The following is a 23675-nucleotide window of genomic DNA, read 5'->3' as shown; positions in this document are numbered from 1 at the left end:
GAGGATAGAGAAAGGCTAATATTGCCACAAAGTTGCTGGCAATATCACAATGGGGGACAGCAAAATAGTGAGTCCCTCAATTTACTTTATTGGATTGGGCACACTCCATTTTTTGATCATTCAGAAGATTACTATGCTCAATTACACACTGAATGAACGTGCACTGGTTTCATGTCTACACCGGTAGAACTATTATTGTGATGTATTCACTATCCAAGTACAGCAGCAGCATTTAAGCAATGTACCCTATCCGTTCACATTGAAGTGCATATACGAGACTGTTCAAGCCCTGGCCAGGGCATATATATATATATATATATATATATATATATATATATCTCTGGTAACTATCTTTAGTACACTTTCTAGCTGTTTTTGCAATCTAAGGTGGACACCGCTCCATGTCATCTAGTATTAGGCTCGCAACAATACTAGGCAGTCTCAGCTCGGGGACCTAGGGGAGGGTTGCTTGACCAGCGTTTATTTTTAATAAATAATACAAATGTGTCTGCGCTAAATTACAATTATTCTACATAAATAACCACAAAAAATGCTACGTGCCAAAATAATTCCAAAATCAAAAACAAATGTGTCTATGCTGAATAATAAATAATCAGAAATAACTCTTAGTACTTTGTACACATAACTCCCAAAAAGTGCAATGTGCAAAATTAATTAAAAATAAATACAAACATCTGAGTGCCAAACCAGGAATGAAAATGCAACCATTCCTTATAAAAAGTCCTTATAGTTCATAAAATATAAAGTGCTCAAAAAATGTGTCCATAATCAGTGAAGTCCATCCATCCTGTTCATCCAACAAGTGTATCACCATAAAGCATGCCTTAGTGTTCTCCAGTGACCCCAAAAGTGCATGCGCTCACCTTAAAGTGTGTGACACAGTAATTAAACTCTGTCAAAACACGCTTTGGAGCCACTCCTGTGCTCAATGGAATCAACTGTGTAGGTCTCCAATGTTCTCAAATAACGTCATAATATCTCTAATGAGCTGCCAGACATGCTGTATGAGGAGTGTCCACGGTCTGTATATACACGGCACGTCTATATCTCTGCCATGGACTTCACTGATTATGGACATATTTTTTGAGTACTTTATATTTTATGAACTATAAGGACTTTTTATAAGGAATGGTTGCATTTTCATTCCTGGTTTGGCACTCAGATTTTTGTATTTATTTTTAATTAATTTTGCACATTGCACTTTTTGGGAGTTATGTGTACAAAGTACTAAGAGTTATTTCTGATTATTTATTATTCAGCATAGACACATTTGTTTATGATTTTGGAATTATTTTGGCACGTAGCATTTTTTGTGGTTATTTATGTAGAATAATTGTAATTTAGCGCAGACACATTTGTATTTTTTAACACCATTTACACGAGTATGAAACGTGATTAGTGTTTGCAGCTGACTTTCACTCAGGATTTATTTTAAGGCATTAACCCTTCTGTGGCTCGCAAGGCTTGTCATTATTATTTTGTTTATTTTTAATGACACAACGTTGTATTTTCTACAGTTTGTTATTATTGTTTCTTATTGGCAGTAGATATTGTGGAGGAACGGATCCCACCTGTGTGGTCTTGTATCACACAGGTGGGATCTTCTTTTTAACTTTTGTGCAATTTTTTCAATAAAGTTTTTTGCAATTGATCTCATTACGTTGTAGCTTCTCCCTTTGATTGCATTCCTGGGACCGCTGTGGTCTCCTATTTTCCTTTTTCACCTGTATAGCCTTTTCTGCTACTTGGGAGGCAGCCCGTCTCATTGACAAATCGTTTTGATCTATTGCTTGATACACTGGACACGAGCAGATTCAAATAAGTGGTGCTTTTTTTTATTTTATGCACTAATTTTATCCTCTTTGGATCACTTTACCACTTTGGATCCCGTGGTTTAGCTTTTTTGATCTGCACTGTTCCTCTTTTACCACAATATCTCTGTACATGCAGGTATAGGCAATAAGGTGTAAGTGTGCAATCTCTTAGTATGGCATTTATACTTGGTGAGGAATTTGATCAAGAAATCAGAGCATCATTCGACGAGGGTGTGTCTGCCACAGGCACAAGATGAGATTAAACCTTAGAGCACAAAAAACGTATAATAAAATCCTTGAACCACAAGTGGGACGCCCTGTCATTGGAGTCTTATATCCAGAGGGGGATAATCCCTTGCGGCCTAAGAGAAAAAGTTGTGCCTGTGGCTCACCTCCATACGGAAAATTTCCTATGTAAATGGAAAGCAGAATGCATTAAGCATGGCTTAGAGGTTATGAGGCTCATTTTGGAGGAGGAAAAGCACCAACTAGCTACACTACAGCAACAGATAGCCATTAGTGGTTCCAAATTGGAGCCCTTCAAAGACAGTGCTGAGTTTGGTAAACTGAACGATATTCTCAAAGAAAGAAGAAGTTGACAAAACACAGAGAAATCTCAAAATTACCAAGCAAAGAAATTTAAACAGACCTTGATGACTGGGCCAGAGATGATATCTTCAATCTGACCACAGGTGGTCATCGTGGTAGGTCTCGTCAACGTAGATATTCCTCTCAGGCAGGTACTGACACTAGTGCCCAATCATCTGGGAGTGAAGACGTGATATCCAACACAGTGTCTTTTTTAGACAAAGACTCACTGGAGCTGGAGGATCGTCCCCCCCGCCCCCCCACCCCACCAGAGGCATACTAAAGAAAGGCAAAGTAGGAACAACAGGAGGCGGAATGAGTCACGGCAAACGAAAACAGAAAATAGCAAGCGAGAACCAAAAAGGGGACCGCACAGTAACAAGGAGTCAGGCTGGGTTCACACTGGTCCGACAAACGCTCCGACATTGGGAGCTCATGTCGCATGACGTGTGAAATTTAATGTTTCCCTATGGGAGCCGTCCTAACTGGTCCGACACAAGTCGTTCCGACTTTAGAAATGCTCCCTGTACTACTTTGGTCCGACTTTGATCCTACTTCAGCCTATTGACTATCACTGAAGTCGGATCAAAGTCGGATTGCCGTCTTGCATGATCCGACTTCGGCACGCGACTTGTGCTCAGATGTTCTTGAGGGGGAACTCCGCGCCAAATTTTAAATAAAAAACCGGCATGGGTTCCCCCTCCAAGAGCATACCAGGCCCTTGGGTCTGGTATGGACCTTGAGGGGAACCCCCTACGCCGAAAAAACAGCGTGGGGGGTCGCCCCCAATCCATACCAGACCCTTATCCGAGCACGCAGCCCGGCCGGACAGGAATGGGGTGGGGACGAGCGAGCGCCCCCCCCTCTGCCCGCAGACCCCGACAACCAACGGCCAGGGTTGTCGGGAAGAGGCCCTTGTCCTCATCAACATGGGGACAAGGTGCTTTGGGGTGGGGGGCCGCAGCGCGCCCCCTCCCCCAAGGCACCAACCCCCCCATTTTGAGGGCATGCGGCCTGGTACGGTTCAGGAGGGGGGGGGGCGCTCGCTCGTCCCCACCCCCATTCCTGTCCGGCCGGGCTGCGTGCTCGGATAAGGGTCTGGTATGGATTGGGGGGGACCCCCATGCCGTTTTTATCGGCGTAGGGGGTTCCCCTTAAGGTCCGTACCAGACCAAAGGGCCTGGTATGCCCTTGGAGGGGGAACCCATGCCGTTTTTTTATTTAAAATTTGGCGCGGAGTTCCCCCTAAAGATTCATACCAAACACAGTGCCGGGCATTGGCGGTGATCCAAGTCGGATCCCCGTTCATTGAAAGTCGGACACATGCCGGCTTCATGTCGCAGGGCAAAGTCGGATCCAAAGTAGGACGGCTGTCGTGTCGCACCAGTGTGAACCCAGCCTCAAAGACAGCATCATTAATTAACCCTATGCCAGAGAACGCTAGAGTTGAGGACCTTAGAATTATTAACCTCTCCAAATTCAAATTGGAAAAAAGACACCTAGACAGCCCCTTACTCAAGAGTGCTTTCTCTCCTTCAGCAGCTATGGATGAGTTTGAGACCTATAAGGATCTCAACCTGTTCCTTAGGAGTCTATTATAGATCCCTATACTCAGATAGAACTAGTGAGCCTGATGTGACAATGGAGCCCAGCACTGGGGACACTCTAGCCCTTAAACAACTGGAATCTTTGTTTGAAGAAGGAGGAACTGCAACAACAATATTTATGCTGGCTGCTGTTATTTATCTTTTATTATGTGAAACCATTTTATAATGGTTTAACATTACCATTTGTGAGTGTGGATATTTTCTACATTTTATTTTTAGCAATCTGACTACCACTGTAATGGGGGGATTCATCACACTTACCCCCAATGTAAGGGGGGGGGAATTCTTCATTCCGACCACCAATGTAAGGGTGGTAAGGGTTCAAAATAATACACATATTAGTGGATCTAAAGTCTAAAATGTTTTTTACCTTAAAGTAGAATTCCAGGCTAAACCTAACTAATCTTAAAAATGTCCCCTCCCCCCTCTTTACACCTACACTAAAGCAGGCCATAGATTATGCAATTTTTTCATGCAACAACAGTCAGGCTCTATTTCACACTAATGTGTTTTTTGATGCATTTTGCAGAAATGCATGGGAATTTTTAATATGGGTTCCTATGGAAAATGTTCACATCAATGCATTTTTGTGCCTCTGCGTTTTTGGAAAGGGTCGGGGACTTTTTTTCATGCAAAATGCAGCGTTTTGCATGTAATAGAATTCAATGGGCCCGCATCCAAAACGCAAGTACCACGTTTTGCCTTTTTTCCCTTTCTCTTTTTTTTTTACACTGTATACAGTAAAAACAAAAAAAAAAAAAAACAACAAAAAAAAAAAACTCAAAAACGCATGTTCAAAAACGCGGCAAGCACCGCAAAAAGCACTGCAGAAACACTCAAAAGCAACATGTATAGATCTGAATCGAGCCTAATGGCCTGTACACACGATCCGAATATCATACGACCGTTCGTATGACCGTTTTCGCTTAATAGTCGCAAGTAGAAATTGAATAGCTAAATAAAGTCACGAAAATTCCCGTACGACAAAAAAAAAAAAAAAAAAAATCGGAAGTGATGTCATGTGTTGTAATATATTTGTACAGAATTTTCGGACGACAACTATACTGATTAACCGAAAATCGTACGATCTGGAATCGTACAAGCCCGATCGAATAAGATCGGATGAAACGTCGTGATCAGCTGTCGAAAGTAGTGCACACACCATCCGACAATCGTACGATCCTTCCGTGGACGACCGTTTTCGTATTCGGATCTTGTGTACGGGCCATGAGTGTTGATGGGGAAATCCTTCCCAGAATAGTGATTACTGCTAGTGGCTACTAAAAATCCAACATGCTTCTTTTAGGGCTCTTTCACACGGATGAAAAACGGACATACATGTATTCCTATGGAGCGTCGGACCCGCTCCGATCCGAAAAGTGTAACGGAGGAAGACCCTACTTTTCCATCCGTTTTCGGATCGGGTGACAACGGACTCTACGGTCCGTCATCATCCGATCCCCCATAGGGAAGAGCGGCGCTCTGACGGGTCCGTCGCTGCACAGTGTGCAGCGATGGACCTGTCATCTTTCTGCTCAGCGGGGATCGGCGGAGCGATCCCCGCTGAGCAAGCGGGTGTTCACGGGGCGGATCATCACTGATCCGCCCCGTGTGAAAGAGCCCTTACCCAAATCAATCGATGGATGGATCAACTTGTGTACAATCAGCCTGCCCATAGATGGATTGAATTTCAGCCAGTCTGACTTTAGTAACCTGTGTAAGGCTCCATTCACACTAAATGCTTTTTGCATTTTGCAGAAATGAAGGGAATTATTTTAACATGGGTTCCTATGGAACATTTTCACATCAATACATTTTTGTGCCTCTGCGTTTTTGGAAAGGGTCGGGAACTTTTTTCCTGCAAAATGCGTTTTGCATGTAGTAGACTTCAATGGACCCGCATTCCAAAATGCAAGTACTGCGTTTTTACCACAATTGGCGTCTTTTTTTTTTTACATTCACTGTATATAGCTGGTTGCTAAGGAGCGGGTCTGCGTCCTTGGCAAGGAATGAGTCATCAGCTGTCAACAGGCTTCCCCGCTGACAGCTAAATGTAACAACTCCATGCCTGCTCATCTGTCCCACCAATGCACCTCCTTTCACATCTGCCCCACCGCTGTACCCCCCTGCTCTTCTGTCCCACTGCTGAACCCCCTTCTCATCTGCCCCAACAATGAACCCCCCTGCTCATCTTTCCCCCCCACTGTAACTCCCTTCTCATCTGCCGCAACACTGGACCCTCCTGCACATCTGCCCCACCACTGTACCCCCTTGCTCTTCTGTCCCACCATTGTAACCCTGCTGCTAATCTGCCCCATCAATGTACCCCTTTTCTCATCTGCCCCACCACTGTACCTCCTGGCACATCTGCTCCACCGACGTATCCCCATGCTCTTCTGTCTCACTACTGAATCACCTTCTCATCTGTCCTAACACAGTATCCATCTGCCCCACCACTGTAACCCGCTTTCTCATCTGCCCCACCAATGTACCTCCTGCACATCTGTCTCACCTCTGTTCCCCCTGCTCATCTGTCCCACTAATACACCTCCTTTTACACCTGCCCCACTGCTCTACCCCTCCTGCTTTTCTGTCTCACCACTGAACCCCCTTCTCATCTGCCCCACCACTGTAACCCCCATAGGTGTGCACAGCCTCTTGCATTAGGGTGTGCACCCAAAAGCTCCAACACATATGCGTTTGACATATTTACCGGCCTCTTCCCCACTCTCCATCCTGAAACAATGGGGGGAAGGGGGAGCGAGGGAGTACATGGGGGATCCCGGCAACAGAAGGAAGAGGAACAGGGAAAGGAGGGGTGGCATATATTAATACTGATCCCCTATATTTTCCTCCTGTGGCAGCTGAATGTTGACAAAGGGAAGAAGAGGAGGAGAAGCCTACTTTCAGCTGCTGCAGGAGGAAAATACAGATCAGTTCCACAAAATTCCCCCCCCCCGCCACCTCTCCTGTGCAGGTTCTGAGGGTCGGTAAGGAAGGATTGCAGTTTACCTATCAGCTGCCCACCATTGACGGGTTGCCAACCCCAGGATTAGGGTTTGCCCAGGCACACCTGGCACACCCCTTGCGCACGCCTATGGTAACCCCCCTGCTCATCTGTCCCACTGCTGAAGCCCCTTCTCATCTCTTCCACCACTGTACCTCCCTGCACATCTGCCCCACCACTGTACCTCCTGCTCTTCTGTCCCACCTCTGAACCCCTTCTGCTCATCTGCTCCACCGCTGTACCCTCTTCTCATCCATGATATGCAAAGTGGTGAAAGGAAACAGAGATGAGACACATCTACCTGTCCTGGCACACTCATCCTGCTGATCCACCTCTTGCATCCAGCCCACGTGCTTGTATGTGAAGTATGTGATGTCACATACAAGCATCTGGAATGGATGTGCGCTGATGAGGTCAGGGGTATTTTCTGAAAGCAGTGGGCCTCTGTGCAGGATCATAAGTTGGGCCCCCGCAGCTGAGAAAAAGTGCGGAACTCTGCGCCGCAGCAAAAGTTGGGTGTGATTTTCATTGTGCTGAATACTGGCTGTGCCTTAAAGGGACACGGAGTGGAGGGGTTCAGTAGTAATGCTGTGTACACATGAGCGGACTTTCCGGCATACTTGGTCCGGCGGACCAGAGTCTGCCGGACAATCCGACCGTGTGTAGGCTCCGGCGGACTTTTTCCTAAAAGCCCGCCGGACCTAGATTTGAAACAGGTTTTAAATCTTTCCGTCGGACTCAGTTTCTGGCGGAAAGTCCGCTCGTCTGTGTGCTGGTCCGACGGAAAGCCCGCTTGTCTGCATGCTGGTCCAACGGACCAGATACGACGCAAGAGCATGGTATTGCATTTCGCGCTCGCTGCAATAGGAAAAAAAAAAAAATTCCTATTGCGGTGAGCGCGGGGCATACCAGGCCCTTAGGTCTGGTATGGATTTTAAAGGGAAGTCCCTACGCCGAAACAACGGCGTGGGGTCCCCCCTAAAACCCATACCAAACCCCGATCCGAGCACGCAGCCCAGCCGGTCAGGAAAGGGGGTGGGGACGAGCGAGCGGCCCCCCCTCCTGAACCGTACCAGGCCACATGCCCCCAACATGGGGGTGGGTGCTTTAGGGGAGGGGGTGCCCTGCAGGGCCCCCCCACCCCAAAGCACCTTGTCCCCATGTTGATGAGGACAAGGGCCTCTTCCCGACAACCCTGGCCGTTGGTTGTCGGGGTCTGCGGGCGGGGGGGGCTTATTGAAATCCAGGAGCCCCCTATAATAAGAGGGCCCCCAGATCCCGGCCCCCCACCCTATGTGAATGAGTATGGGGTACGTGGTACCCCTACCCATTCACCTAGGGAAAAAGCGTCAATAATAAAACACACTACACAGGTTTTTAAAATAAATTTATTAAACAGCTCCGGGGGGGGGGGGGGGTCTTCCTCCGGCTTCGGGGGTCTTCTCCGTTCTCTCCGGCCTCTTCTCCCGGTGTTCCAGTTCTTCGGCCGGCTCCTCCGCTGTCTTCAGGCCGCTCTTTTGCCAGCGGAGGTCCGGACTTCTGGGCTTCTTCCCTCTTCTCTTCTCCAGATGTTGACACGACGCTCTCTCCGGCTGGACTGCTCTCTGAGCGCTCCGTTGTGACTTATATAGGCGGAGACCCCACCCCCTTATGATGTCACAGTCCCTGGGCATGCTGGGACTGATGTTTTAGGGGGCGTGGTCATCACCCGGTGACCACGCCCCCAAAAACGTCACAGTCCCAGCATGCCCAGGGAATGTGACATCATAAGGGGGCGGGGTCCCCGCCTATATAAGTCACAACAGAGCGCTCAGAGAGCAGTCCAGCCGGACAGAGCGTTGTGTCAACATCTGGAGAAGAGAAGAGGGAAGAAGACAAGAAGCCCAGAAGTCCAGACCTCCGCTGGCAAAAGAGCGGCCTGAAGACAGCGGAGGAGCCGGCCGAAGAACTGGAACACCGGGAGAAGAGGCCGGAGAGAGCGGAGAAGAACCAACCGGACGCTGGGAGAAGAGGAACCGGAGGGACCCCCGAAGCCGGAAGAAGACCCCCCGGAGCTGTTTAATAAATTATTTTAAAAACCTGTGTAGTGTGTTTTATTATTGACGCTTTTTCCCTAGGTGAATGGCTAGGGGTACCATGTACCCCATACTCATTCACATAGGGTGGGGGGGCCGGGATCTGGGGGCTCCTGGATTTCGATAAGCCCCCCGCCCGCAGACCCCGACAACCAACGGCCAGGGTTGTCGGGAAGAGGCCCTTGTCCTCACCAACATGGGGACAAGGTGCTTTGGGGTGGGGGGGCCCCGCAGGGCACCCCCTCCCCTAAAGCACCCACCCCCCAAGTTGAGGGCATGCGGCCTGGTACGGTTCAGGAGGGGGGGGGGGGGCGGCGCTCGCTCGTCCCCACCCACTTTTGCATAAGTGACACAAAGGTTCAGGAATAACTTCAACAAAGTTCCCAGAAGCTCAACAGTAATTTCACAAACTTTCACCTGATTGGGGTTTTCTCAATCACAGTGAAATCCCATCTTTCTGAGATTGGTAGTGGCAACCAAGTCGTCTTCCTCCCAGGTGGTGGATGGGGCTACCAAGACTGTGAGTCACTTTATCAGTGGCCAATGATAGTCCTCCTCCTCCTGGAAACAGGGGCTGCCCCCCTAGCAGAACTGCACCCAATCTCTTCCCCCTCATAAAAGCTGACGATCGCAGCTACAGCACAGTTAGAGAACCAAACAACGTTTCCCATCTTTTACAATGTGGGGGGGCACAGAGCCTCCCCCCCAGTGCAGGTGCGGCGTGGGGAACTCTGAAATTGGAATGCATTAATGTCATACTGACAGCTCCCTGCGCTGCTGGGGAGGGAGTCGAGTGCTGGCAAAAGAGGCTTCAAGTGGAGCTTGCGGCACCAGTGCTGGGGGTTGCCAACCCCTGGTATAGACACTTATTTTTAATGTTTTACATAGCTATACCTGCAAAATGGGCCAGCCTGAGGTCATCTAGCACTTCCAGTTCTTCCTTGTTGGTACAACTTACTTTGCTAGATTTTTGTTGCCCTAACCTAACTTTTTGAGCTGTGTTGCTGTCATTAATTTCAAAATTACCTTACTTTTTTTCTTAAAAATGGTACGTTTTCTCAGTTTAAACATCTGATATGTTTTCTATTCTCTATTGTGAAGAAAATATGCGTTTGAGATTTGCAAATCATTGCATTCTGTTTAATGTAGATTTTACACAGCGTCCCAACTTTTTTGCAATCGGGGTTCTGTTTCGTCTGGAGTTCAGCTTTAAAGCGGTCGTAAACTGCATTTTTTTCTTTTTGCAAGACAATGGCATAATGTGCTAGTATGCACCTTAGAACGAAGCCCTTCAGTGGTGTGCTGTCACCACTGATAGGGCTTCCTTCTGGGTTTTTGTCCTCCGGCCACTTGATTACATCACTCCCACACATTTACCCGGGAGTCACGGACCGTGACACGGAGCTCTGAAGGGACGGCATGGGTATGCTGTCCCCTCAGAGTGCATGTGCCGATGACATCACCAGCTGCATACAGTGTGAATATCTCCTAAATAGGAATGGGCTCAGGCATGTTTGGGATCCCACCTGCCAGATCTTGCCAGGAAGCCGACACTGCACACGGCTAATCACATGCAGTGAGACATTTCCCGGTTTGCAGCTGCACAGATCGGGAAATGTCTCACTGCCTCTGAATAGCGGTGTGCAGTGTCGGCTTCCTGGTGGGATCCGGCACGGGGTTGGGACCAAGATCCTGAACTTGGCCAAGCTCATCTCTACTCCTAAACAGTGCAAGTTTAGGAGATATTAACTGTAGAAAATTATAATACCTCTTAAGGGATTTTTAGGGCAATGAATTTTGAGTTTTAATTTTTTTTAATTAAAAATCAATTTTATTTTAATAACGTTCAAAGTTAAAAAATACAAATTTTACAAAAAAGCATTTAAACCAAATAAGCATATATTAAAGTTCAAAACACAGAAATGGATCTGCATGTACCTTGAGTAATGGTTGTGATAAAGGATTTACACATAGAAAAAATAATAATGAAGAAGAGAGTGATGTATCACACTACCCCATGTAGTCACCATTGATGACCACCAAGGTATAGAGCAGTGGAATTTCCAACCCGTTTCAACGTTTATATCTTTACAAAGAAAAGTCTTCTTCAGGGAAATTACATCACAGTCTAAAAAGACAAAAATCATAATGTTACAATTTATACACGTATATATATCCTCATTGGCTGAATTCTCATGTGACTTACGTCCTCCCGAGGCATCCCGTGGGTACGTGTGTTATCCCATGCCAGGGGCCAGAGACTCCCCACACCCGATGGCCCCGATTGTCCTATGACTCTACAAGACGGCTGGATACAAGCAATGATCCTGATATTAGGCGTCCTGATATTAGGCTTCAGTGAACTGATGGCTGTCTGTGAAAGGGCAAACAAAAAAAATAAGTAATATCAATGAGGCACCTGTGGGCTAATCCCACAAGAGATGCCACATAGATAGGTCCCCTCTTAAAAACCCAGGTTCAGCCATAAGTACTGGCTCCCCAGTGCCTGGGGATCCCGTTCCTTTGGAGGTATGGGACAAAAAGCACTTACTTTTTCAAAGGTGCAAGTAGCATAGCCTGGAGCAAGAAGAGTCCATGGAGGTCCGGACCATAAATGTGCCCTAATGTTCTTAGGTGAATACCTCGGAAAGAATGGCGCCATTTGCCGTCTCTGGCGTCCTATATGTGGTGTGTGCCGGGATGTGGGCGGGGATGGAGCGCCGCGTTGGCCAATGGCGCTCCATCCCCGCACAAGAAAATGCTTCCTTGGTGCAATACTTTATAAAAATCAATTTAATATAAAAAGTGGGTTGCACTTACAGGATATACAATGTTCAAAGGTGATACAACAATGTGTCTCGTAATGAAGACTGCGGCGTCTCCAAAGGCTTCCCTTCACTTCCTATTCCGTTTGCCCATCAAACTCCTGAGAGGAAAAACGTGATGACGTCACCGTCGTAGGCTCCACCTACGACGGTGACATCATCATGTTTTTCCTCTCAGGAAGTTGATGGGCAAACAGAATAGGAAGTGAAGCCTGAGGAGACGGCGCAGTCTTCATTATGAGACACATTGCTGTATCGCCTTTGAACGTTGTATATCCTGTAAGTACAACCCACTTATTATTAGGGCTGCAACTAACGATTATTTTCATAATCGATTATTGTTTCAATTGATCAGTTAATAACCTTAAAAAAGTGTGGTGTATAATTTAATATTTTAAAAAAAGGCAATTTATTCTTAAATATCTCTATGCAGTGGTAAATATAAATAACCAGCTATATGGTTAGGGAGCAAAACCTCTAATCCACTCAGAGAATAACCGACAGAAGAGATATACTGTAGATACTATTAGAAGAGAGATATACTGTATAAACTATTAGAGGAGATATATACTGTATATACTATTAGAGGAGATATATATACTGTATATACTATTAGAGGAGATATATATACTGTATATACTATTAGAGGAGATATACTGTATATACACTATTAGAAGAGATATATGCTGTATATACTATTAAAGGTTGAATCTGGTAAATATCATCAGACTCAGAGATCAAATTTTGTTTCAGCCCTACTTATATTAAATTGATTTTTATAAAGTATTGCACCATGGAAGCATTTTCTTTTATATTTTGTGAGTGGCATCGTCCTAGCTGTAGTTCCAGACATCTTTAAGGGTCTTGGGGAGACCAGTTTCACTGTGCTGGGTGAGACTACTGTTTTAGTAGACACACATAGATGGTAAGCAGGCTACATTCTCACTTGGGTGTGGAGTTGGATGCACATTCTTTGAAGGATCTTTCACGATTTCAATCTTTGCAATCTGCCACCGATATCTCACATGGATGGATGGTTACTTTAGTTTTCTTTTTTATATATTTTTTTCACTTGAAAATTTACCATGCTGTTATTTTATTAGCGCTGCACTTGCTTTGTGTATTTTTAGTTTTGTGATGATGCCAGACTCGATGCTGCTGTCCCCAGATCTGTAAAGGATATGGGCTCTCCTGCCTCCAATGTGTGTGAAGGGACAGGACATATATGATGGTGAATAAACATGACAGCTGTGGAACTCACATCTTCATAATAAGTCAACAAGGACAGCTCCCACACCCAGCCTGGTCACCCCCAGTTATTCCTACACTAGGGGTAGGGTTGCCACCTGTCCGGGATTCACCTGGACCATTCAGGTTTTGAATCATGTGTCCGGGTTTCAGTCCACCTGAAACCCGGACACATTATTCAGACCTAATCTCATTAGGATTCCCCCTCCCTCTGCACCTTCGGCCATTCACAACCCTCAGCTCTCCCCCTCCATCTGCACTTTCAGCTTACACTCTACCCCCCTTCTCACTTGGCTGCTCCTCGAGTCTACTCTGCTCCTCATCCATCCATGCTTTGGTCCACCTTCACCGTAACATAACATAACATAACTGAGTTTCATTCACAATACATGATGCTCTGTCACTTCCACTAGCAATGCCGCATCTCACTTCAGCATAGTTGCCAACATTGTAAAAAAATTTTTAGGGACACTTTTTTGGCTGTAGGCGGAGTCTTATTATAATTAGGGGGCGGGGCATGCGTTTGTAGGTGTGGCACAGGGGGAAAGTAAAAATGCACGGCAAAAAATGGGCATGGTTTACGCAAAATAGTGGGCGTGTCTTAAATGGGCGTGGCTCAAAGGGGGTGTGGTTAGCGTCTGAGATAAACGAGGGATGGAGGGACAGCAGCCCCAGATCCTACACAACAATAGAAATATGTTAATTCCAGAAAGTTTAACAATCAGCAGATAAAGATACTCCAAACACCTGGTGTTAGCACTTTAATCATCCCGGCACCATGGTTGTTATTGTGTCAGGATGATTGAAGTGCATTATTTCTATTATTACATTGTTATATATAATGAAATCATTCAACTCACCATAATACCGAATCAGTGGGATCCCTGTGCGCGTCACCTGCCACCAGCCATCCGTTCTTGCATCAGGTGCCCCCAGCAGGGTCCCTCCTTGCATCGGGTGCCCCCAGCAGGGTCCCTCCTTGCATCGGGTGCCCCCAGCAGGGTCCCTCCTTGCATCGGGTGCCCCCAGCAGGGTCCCTCCTTGCATCGGGTGCCCCCAGCAGGGTCCCTCCTTGCATCGGGTGCCCCCAGCAGGGTCCCTCCTTGCATCGGGTGCCCCCAGCAGGGTCCCTCCTTGCATCGGGTGCCCCCAGCAGGGTCCCTCCTTGCATCGGGTGCCCCCAGCAGGGTCCCTCCTTGCATCGGGTGCCCCCAGCAGGGTCCCTCCTTGCATCGGGTGCCCCCAGCAGGGTCCCTCCTTGCATCGGGTGCCCCCAGCAGGGTCCGTCCTTGCATCGGGTGCCCCCAGCAGGGTCCGTCCTTGCATCGGGTGCCCCCAGCAGGGTCCGTCCTTGCATCGGGTGCCCCCAGCAGGGTCCGTCCTTGCATCGGGTGCCCCCAGCAGGGTCCGTCCTTGCATCGGGTGCCCCCAGCAGGGTCCGTCCTTGCATCGGGTGCCCCCAGCAGAATCCGTCCTTGCATCAGGTATCCCAGCAGAGTCCATCCTTACATCAGGTGCCCCCAGCGGAGCCCCCTTACATCAGATGTCCCCAGCAGAGTCCGTCCTTGCATCAGGTGCCCCCAGCAGAGTCCGTCCTTGCATCAGGTGCCCCCAGCGGAGCCCCCCTTCCATCAGATGTCCCCAGCGGAGCCCCCCTTCCATCAGATGTCCCCAGCGGAGCCCCCCCTTCCATCAGATGTCCCCAGCGGAGCCCCCCCTTCCATCAGATGACCCCAGCGGAGCCCCCCCTTACTTCAGATGACCCCAGCGGAGCCCCCCCTTACTTCAGATGACCCCAGCGGAGCCCCCCCTTACTTCAGATGACCCCAGCGGAGCCCCCCCTTACTTCAGATGACCCCAGCGGAGCCCCCCCTTACTTCAGATGACCCCAGCGGAGCCCCCCCTTACTTCAGATGACCCCAGCGGAGCCCCCCCTTATATCAGATGACCCCAGCGGAGCCCCCCCTTATATCAGATGTCCCCAGCGGAGCCCCCCCCTTACATCAGGTTTCCTAGTAGGTCTCCGCCGGCCTCGTGGTTACAATAGGACTCCCGCCCCTTTCCATAACAGACCGGCAGCGGGGCGGGGGTGGTCGGAGCGAAACGGGGCAGGGGGTAGATGGGGCGGAGCATGGACGGTGACACAGGAGCTCCGTCTAGCCGCCCAGCTGTGTTGTGGTCTTTTAAAAATGGCGGCCGGCGGAGACAATGTCTCCACCGGCCGTGGACCTCTAGTGGCGGCAGCGGAAAATCAGGCAAAACCGGATTTCTCGGAACATGTCCCGGGAAACAATAAAATCAGGAAAATAGTCTAAATCCTGGAAATGTCCTGGGAAATTCGGGACAGTTGGTATGTATGCTTCAGAACTGCTACTCTCCCATTTATTTAGCCTCTTCCTTCCCCTCACCACCGACTATGGTCTCTGATCATTACCTCCTTGCTTACCTCCATCCGCATCTCTCACCTTATAGAGCAAGCTCCCGTCTCTTTGCAAGGCTCATTCCATTGCCTTCCCCCCGCCCCATCCTTGTCTGCATCTCCCCCAACCTACCACCTATCTTTGCTGCACCCCCTCTGTCATCCCTCCTCCCCTCTGTTGACCCTCTACCCCTCCCCTTGCAGCCTCTCCTATTTATACCCCCCCCCCATCTTTCCACATTATTACTCTCTGCTGCACCCAAAAGGTGTCCCCGGCCTTTTATTAGTCCATAGCATATGTATACATACCTCCCAACATTTTGAGATGGGAATGAGGGACACCTACTAACAAACTTATGTAGGCATAGGACACGCCCCTTCAACACCCCCTTAAAGGAAATGTATAAGTGCAGCAATTTAGAAATCAGATGAAAGGTTTAGCACTGGGAAACACTTTTTGAAAGATAAAAAGTGCATTTTATATACAAATATATAGATCAGACCCAAATGAGGGGGACAGAGGGACATTTGGGAGCTCTGTGTATGCTACAAAAAAAAAACATTGCTGTGCGGCGCTGCAGTGTTCAGGTTTGGCTTGATGAAAAGTTGGCAACCCTAACTAGGGGTGAGATCTGATTTCAGTGTATCCTTCCCACCCATGGCACTGCTATTACCAGCATATTCTGTCAAGGTTTGGGACACTTCCACCGGACTGACTCCCAGGCACACACTCACGTGTTTCTGTTCTCCCAATACATAAAGTCTTTAGCTGTCTCCAGGTAAGCACATGTAGTCCCAGACAGCCGCCATCTTCTTGTAGACCACCGATAACCTGACCGGAGCCCCGCCTTCAACTGTCCACACAGTGACAGGATTTGCAGCTCGGCCTACTCTGGTCATGTGACAGAAGGGGCGGGGACAAGCTTGTGACATGTCTTCCAGGGCAAAGGCCGGCAGTGACAGTTGCAGAGGTGACAGCGGAGAGATGAATCCAGACCTGAGCAGAGAGAGGGCCACCGCCTCCTTCAACCCGGAGACCATCACCAACATCCTGGATGGGACTCCGGAGAGGACCCGGAGGAGGAGGGAGATCGGTAAGGACGGTCTGTGCGAGGGGTACAGTGTAATACTGTATACAGGCTGCATGGAGGAGGAATACATCTGTGTGTATAGGGGGAGAGAACCTCATACACAGGTGTAGTACTGTACACAGTCTGCATGGAGGAGGAATACATCTGTGTGTATAGGGGGAGAGAACCTCATACACAGGTGTAGTACTGTACACAGTCTGCATGGAGGAGGAATACATCTGTGTGTATAGGGGGAGAGAACCTCATACACAGGTGTAGTACTGTACACAGTCTGCATGGAGGAGGAATACACCTGTGTGTATAGGGGGAGAGAACCTCATACACAGGTGTAGTACTGTACACAGTCTGCATGGAGGAGAAATACATCTGTGTGTATAGGGGGAGAGAACCTCATACACAGGTGTAGTACTGTACACAGTCTGCATGGAGGAGGAATACATCTGTGTGTATAGGGGGAGAGAACCTCATACACAGGTGTAGTACTGTACACAGTCTGCATGGAGGAGGAATACATCTGTGTGTATAGGGGGAGAGAACCTCATACACAGGTGTAGTACTGTACACAGTCTGCATGGAGGAGGAATACATCTGTGTGTATAGGGGGAGAGAACCTCATACACAGGTGTAGTACTGTACACAGTCTGCATGGAGGAGGAATACATCTGTGTGTATAGGGGGAGAGAACCTCATACACAGGTGTAGTACTGTACACAGTCTGCATGGAGGAGGAATACATCTGTGTGTATAGGGGGAAAGAACCTCATACACAGGTGTAGTACTGTACACAGTCTGCATGGAGGAGAAATACACCGGTGTGTATAGGGGAAGAGAACCTCATACACAGGTGTAGTACTGTACACAGTCTGCATGGAGGAGAAATACACCGGTGTGTATAGGGGAAGAGAACCTCATACACAGGTGTAGTACTGTACACAGTCTGCATGGAGGAGGAATACACCTGTGTGTGTGTAGGAGGAGGGGGAAGAGAACCTTCTATACACAGGTGTAATACTGTATACAGGCTGCATGGAGGAGGAATACGTGTGTGTGTGTGTGTGTGTGTGTAGGAGGAGGGGGGAGAGAACCTTTTATACACAGGTGTAATACTGTACACAGTCTGCATGGAGGAGAAGTACACCAGTGTGTGTATAGGGGGGAGAACCTCATACACAGGTGTAGTACTGTACACAGTCTGCATGGAGGAGGAATACACCTGTGTGTATACGGGGGGGAGAACCTCATACACAGGTGTAGTACTGTACACAGTCTGCATGGAGGAGGAATACAACTGTGTGTGTGTGTGTGTGTGTGTGTGTGTGTGTGTGTGTGTGTGTGTGTAGGAGGAGGGGGAAGAGAACCTTTTATACACAAGTGTAATACTGTACACAGTCTACATGGAGGAGGAATACACCTGTGTGTGTGTGTGTGTGTGTATAGGTGGGGAGAACCTCATACGCAGGTGTAATACTGTATACAGGCTGCATGGAGGAGGAATACACCTGTGTGTGTGTGTGTATAGGGGGAGAGAACCTCATACACAGGTGTAATACTGTACACAGTCTGCATGGAGGAGGAATACACCTGTGTGTGTATAGGTGGGGAGAACCTCATACGCAGGTGTAATACTGTACACAGTCTGCATGGAGGAGGAATACATCTGTGTGTATAGGGGGAGAGAACCTCATACACAGGTGTAGTACTGTACACAGTTTGCATGGAGGAGAAGTACACCAGTGTGTATAGGGGGAGAGGACCTCGTACACCGGCATAATACTGTACACAGTCTGCATGGAGGAGAAGTACACCGGTGTGTGTATAGGTGGGGAGAACCTCATACACAGGTGTAGTACTGTACACAGTCTGCATGGAGGAGGAATACACCTGTGTGTGTGTATAGGTGGGGAGAACCTCATACGCAGGTGTAATACTGTACACAGTCTGCATGGAGGAGGAATACACCTGTGTGTGTGTGTATAGGTGGGGAGAACCTCATACACAGGTGTATTACTGTATATTACTGTATACAGGCTGCACGGAGGAGGAATACACCTGTGTGTATAGGGGGAGAGAACCTCATACACAGGTGTAGTACTGTACACAGTCTGCATGGAGGAGGAATACACGTGTGTGTGTGTGTGTGTAGGAGGAGGGGGGGGAAGAGAACCTCTTATACACAGGTGTAATACTGTATACAGGCTGCATGGAGGAGGAATAGACCTGTGTATAGGAGAGGACCTCGTACACAGGTGTAGTACTGTACACAGTCTGCATGGAGGAGGAATACACGTGTGTGTGTGTGTGTGTGTGTAGGAGGAGGGGGAAGAGAACCTTTTATACACAGGTGTAATACTGTATACAGGCTGCATGGAGGAGGAATAGACCTGTGTGTAGGAGAGGACCTCGTACACAGGTGTAATGCTGTATATATCAAAAAGATAAAGCTGCACCCGAAGGGAGTAAAGCTTCCAACATGGGCAGCCAAGGGGTTAATTAGACAGAAATGAGGCTTGTTGGAAGATAAAAAAAAACCTAGTGTTTATTGAATAATATCAATTAAAAAGGAACATGGAGTCCTTATGTAGCACACAATGTATCAAGAACATCCCTGCACCATGCCAATTAAAAACAGACAAATCACAGAAATACATGTCCAGACTAAAGAGACTAGGTGAGCTGCAGATGTCAAGGGAATAGATAGGGAGATAAACTCCATATATCAAATTTAGCACTGGCACCTAAAGCACCCAAAAACTACGTGTGAGGATTGGTGCACATATGAGGGAGGTGAAGGAAAAAGAACCTAAAGAACCTCTAGCAAAGCATTTTCAGAAAGTGCATGGAGGAAGCTGTGAAGGGATGAAAATCAAGGGTATTTACACTTCCCTGGAGGTAATTTCAAAGTCCTCCTAAGAAAAAGAAGAATGGTGGATTTACAAACGTAGAGCTTTGATACCACTAGGTTTAAATTCCAAATTGAATTTTCAGGTAAATTATACCTTGCTAGTAAACTACGAACCTTGCTAAAAGGCATGAATTGGGATAAAATCTTAGGAACAAAGAACACGGAGGAGAGATGGGTTTGCTTAAAGAGCATATTGAATAAGGGCATTAGCCAATGCATCCCATTGGGTAATAAATTTAAAAGAGCGAACAAAAGTCCTGGATGGCTTAACTCCAAAAAATACAAGGTTGAGGGATCATCATCAGCATTCAGACTTTATAAAGAATGCAACAAGAAATGTAATGGTGCAATTAGGGCGGCTAAGATTTAACACGAAAGACACATAGCGGAGGAGAGCAAAAAAAATCCCAAGAAATTCTTTATGTATGTAAATAGTAAAAAAAGGGAGGACAGACCATATTGGCCCCATAAAGAATGAGGAAGGACATCTAATCACAAAGGATGGGGAGATGGTGAAGGTATTGAATTTATTCTTCTCCTCAGTCTTCACTAGGGAATCAGGGGGGCTTCAGTAGCCAAAACTGCAGTGTTTATCCTCATGACACATCACAGGAAGCACCTCCATGGTTAACAGAGGGCAGAATTAAAATTAGACTTGGAAAAACTTTTTTAACATTAATAAATCACTGGGACCAGATGGCTTGCACCCGAGAGTACTTAGGGAACTCAGTCAAGTAATTGCCAGACCATTCTTCCTAACTTTTACTGACTGGAATGGTACCAGCTGGTTGGAGAAAAGCCAATGTAGCACCAATATTTAAAAAGGGCCCAAAATACATCCCTGGGAATTACAGACCAGTTAGCCTAACATCAATAGTATGCAAGTTCTTGGAGGGGATGATAAGGGACTATATACAAGATTTTAGTAATGAGAACGGTATCATTAGCAGTAATCAGCATGGATTCATGAAGAATCGTTCTTGCCAAACCAACCTATTAACCTTCTATGAGGAGGCGAGTTGCCATCTAGATAAAGGAAGGTCCGTAGACGTGGTGTATCTGGATTTTGCAAAAGCATTTGACACAGTTCCCCATAAACGTTTACTGTACAAAATAAGGTCCCTTGGCATGGACCATAGGGTGAGTACATGGATTGAAAACTGGCTACAAGGGAGAGTTCAGAGGGTGGTGATAAATGGGGAGTACTCGGAATGGTCAGGGGTGGGTAGTGGGGTCCCCCAGGGTTCTGCGCTGGGAACAATCCTATTTAATTTGTTCATAAACGACCTGGAGGATGGGGTAAACAGTTTAATCTCTGTATTTGCGGACGATACTTTAGCTAAGCAGGGCAATAACTTCTCTGCAGGATGTGGAAGCCTAGTAAAAAGATCTGAACAAATTAATGGGGTGGGCAACTACATGGCAAATGAGGTTTAATGTAGAAAAATGTAAAATAATGCATTTGGGTGGCAAAAATATGAATGCAATCTATACACTGGGAGGAGAACCTCTGGGGAGTCTAGAATGGAAAAGGACCTGGGGGTCCTAGTAGATGACAGGCTCAGCAATGGCATGCAATGCCAAGCTGCTGCTAACAAAGCAAATAGAATATTGGCATGCATTAAAAAGGGGATCGACTCCAGAGATAAAACGATAATTCTCCCGCTCTACAAGGTCCGGCCGCACCTGGAGTATGCTGTCCAGTTCTGGGCACCAGTCCTCAGGAAGGATGTACTGGAAATGGAGCGAGTACAAAGAAGGGCAACAAAGCTAATAAAGAGTCTGGAGGATCTTGGTTATGAGGAAAGATTACGAGCACTGAACTTATTCTATCTGGAGAAGAGACTCTTGAGAGGGGATATGATTTCAATTTATAAATACTGTGCTGGTGACCCCACAATAGGGATAAAACTTTTTCGCGGAAGGGAGTTTAACCACTTCAGGACCAGCCGCCGCAGTTTTATTGTGGCAGGTTAGCTCGCCTGGGCAAGTCGATGTTGCCTTTCATCGCTTTTTCTTTTGGCCACTAGGGGCGCAGCATGTGCCCGGAGCAGATGCGAGTGCCCAGCGGGCTCGATGACCGGCGGCCACCTGCAATCGCTCGTGACAGAGCTAGAACTGGGATCTGTGTGTGTAAACACACAAATCCCGGTTCTTTCAAAGGAGTAGAGACAGATCGTGTGTTCATAAGTCGTGCTCTCTCTTTGGTCCCAAAAGTGTCCAGTTTGTCCACCGCAATATCACAGTCCCGATAAAAATCGCAGATTGCCGCCATTACTAGTAAAAAAAAAAAAATGCAATAAATCTATCCCCCTATAATTTTTTTTTTCTCTCTATCTCCATCTCCTTCTCTATCTCTATCTCTCTCCCTAAACTGAGGAAAAAGTAGAAAATTTATTATAGTAAGATATATTGGGGTTTATTTATTAAAGGCAAGTGCACTTGATAGTGAAAAGTGGCTCCGTTTCTAATTTTGATTGTCCTATCATCCTGGACCACAAACCTTCCTCACTGTGCTATATGTTTTCTGCTGCACCATTGGCATGGTTATATCTTCTTAATCCTCTCCATAAAATTATCAGAAATTTGTGCTTAAAGTAGAACTATAGGCAAATTTTTTTTTTTTTTTTTTTTTTTTTTTCATTTTGGATAGAGTAAGGGAGGGTTATAGCCCCTGTCAGTTTATTTTTTACCATCCCTGTCCCATTGCAGATATTTCACTTCACTTCCTGCCCCATAGCTAAACAGGAAGTGAGAGGAAATCTTTGCAAATTAAGGGAATTCATTGCCCCCCCCCCCCCCCCGCCCCTCCCTCATAACTCTAGTGTCCCCACTCGAAAATTTCAGGGCAGGTCTTAAACAGCAAGGGGTGTGGCCTTGACAGGAAGGGGTGGGTCATATTTAAATTAGGGGGTGCACGAGTCAGGCCTAGGGCAGCACAAAACCTAAATACACAACTGACTAGCAGCCAATTCGCCACATGGTTAGCCCCAGAGTTTTTTTGGGAGCTGTAGGTGCCAGTGCTGAATTTGATTTATGGAGTTTATCTCCTGATATATTTCCTTTTTGTGGTTTCGCACGGACATCTCACCTAGTTTCTTTAGTCCGGACATATATTTCTGTGATTTTGTTTGTTTTTAAGTGCCATGGTGCAGGGATGTTCTTGATACATTGTGTGCTACATAAGGACTCCATGTTCCTTTTTAATTGATGTTATTCAATAAATCCTAGCTTTGTACCTTCCAACAAGCCTCATTTCTGTCTAATTAACTTCTTTGCTGCCCATGTTGGAAGCTTTACTCCCTTCAGGTGCATCTTTACCTTTTTGATATGCCTTGTTTGGTTAGAGGACAGAACACCAATGGTGACTGAGACATTGGATTTGTATCTATTTATTATTATATACCCCCCCCTTTTTTTTTTCCCCTAGTAATACTGTATATAGGCTGCATGGAGGAGGAATACACCTGTGTGTGTGTGTGTGGGTGGGGGGGGGGGGGTGGAACTGACATTACCAACCCCTCCTTCTGGAAATCCTAGTTGCCTGGCTGTCATGTAGCTCCAATGCCTTGACTATTTTTTTCAGATGCATATCAGTTCTGACTTTCCTGATCTACACACTTGCTTTGGGTCAGGGATTCAGAAACTAGTACAAAGGGGTGAGCTCTGGTATGTTCAGACAAGAGCCATACTGCCAGGAAGCTATCACTGCAGACAGCCAATCATAGGCAATTGGGGCATGCATGTGTGCGGCTGCAGAGTGGGGAAGGGTGGGATAGCTCCGGTGGGTTCAGACTCATGCCAGAACACATGAACTCATCCTTGCTAGTTAAGCCACAGAGAATGAGAAGCCAATCCTCCTACCTTTTTTTAAAAGGTAGTCCGCAATGGCAGCCTTCCTTCTGTTAGTACAGACTAAGGGTATATGTATGTTTTAGCTAAAACTGAATTCCAGATATGGAGCGGCGTTTTGCCAGCGGTATCGCAGCACTGCCCCATTGATTTCAATTGGGAGGTCAGTGAGTTCACCGCTCCAAAGAAGCTGCTGGCAGGACTTTTTCTGATGCCTTGCCAGTGC

General features: G+C 47.1%; 2 protein-coding genes across 7 annotated transcripts in view; one reads left to right on the top strand and one right to left on the bottom strand.

The window, feature by feature from the left end:
* The window catches only part of TEN1 (TEN1 subunit of CST complex), a 40732-nt gene extending 24209 nt beyond the window's left edge, over positions 1-16523 (bottom strand). Inside the window, exons 1-3 of one of the 5 annotated variants that reach the window (XM_073606138.1) lie at positions 16340-16518; positions 11319-11486; positions 11051-11240 (exon numbers count right to left, since the gene is read on the bottom strand). Coding sequence is in view for 1 of the 5 variants with exons in the window: in XM_073606141.1 (XP_073462242.1) it covers positions 16340-16362 (23 nt within the window). In the remaining 4 variants the exon portion in view is untranslated. Of the gene's footprint in view, positions 1-11050; positions 11241-11318; positions 11487-14045; positions 14179-16278 lie in introns of those variants that run through there. The other 4 variants (XM_073606139.1, XM_073606141.1, XM_073606140.1 and 1 more) reach the window with 4 other exon arrangements.
* Positions 16440-23675, top strand: part of ACOX1 (acyl-CoA oxidase 1) — a 96972-nt gene continuing 89736 nt past the window's right edge. The window contains exon 1 of one of the 2 annotated variants that reach the window (XM_073606136.1): positions 16440-16698. In XM_073606136.1, the coding sequence (XP_073462237.1) occupies positions 16536-16698 (163 nt within the window). In that variant the 5' untranslated portion in view covers positions 16440-16535. The remainder of the gene's footprint in view (positions 16699-23675) is intronic. The other variant, XM_073606135.1, reaches the window with a different exon arrangement.

The sequence above is a fragment of the Aquarana catesbeiana genome, linkage group LG12 (assembly GCF_042186555.1).
Source record: "Aquarana catesbeiana isolate 2022-GZ linkage group LG12, ASM4218655v1, whole genome shotgun sequence".
NCBI lineage: Eukaryota > Metazoa > Chordata > Amphibia > Anura > Ranidae > Aquarana > Aquarana catesbeiana.
The sequence above is the reverse complement of the archived record's forward strand: the minus strand, read 5'-3'. Positions and strand labels throughout refer to the sequence as shown.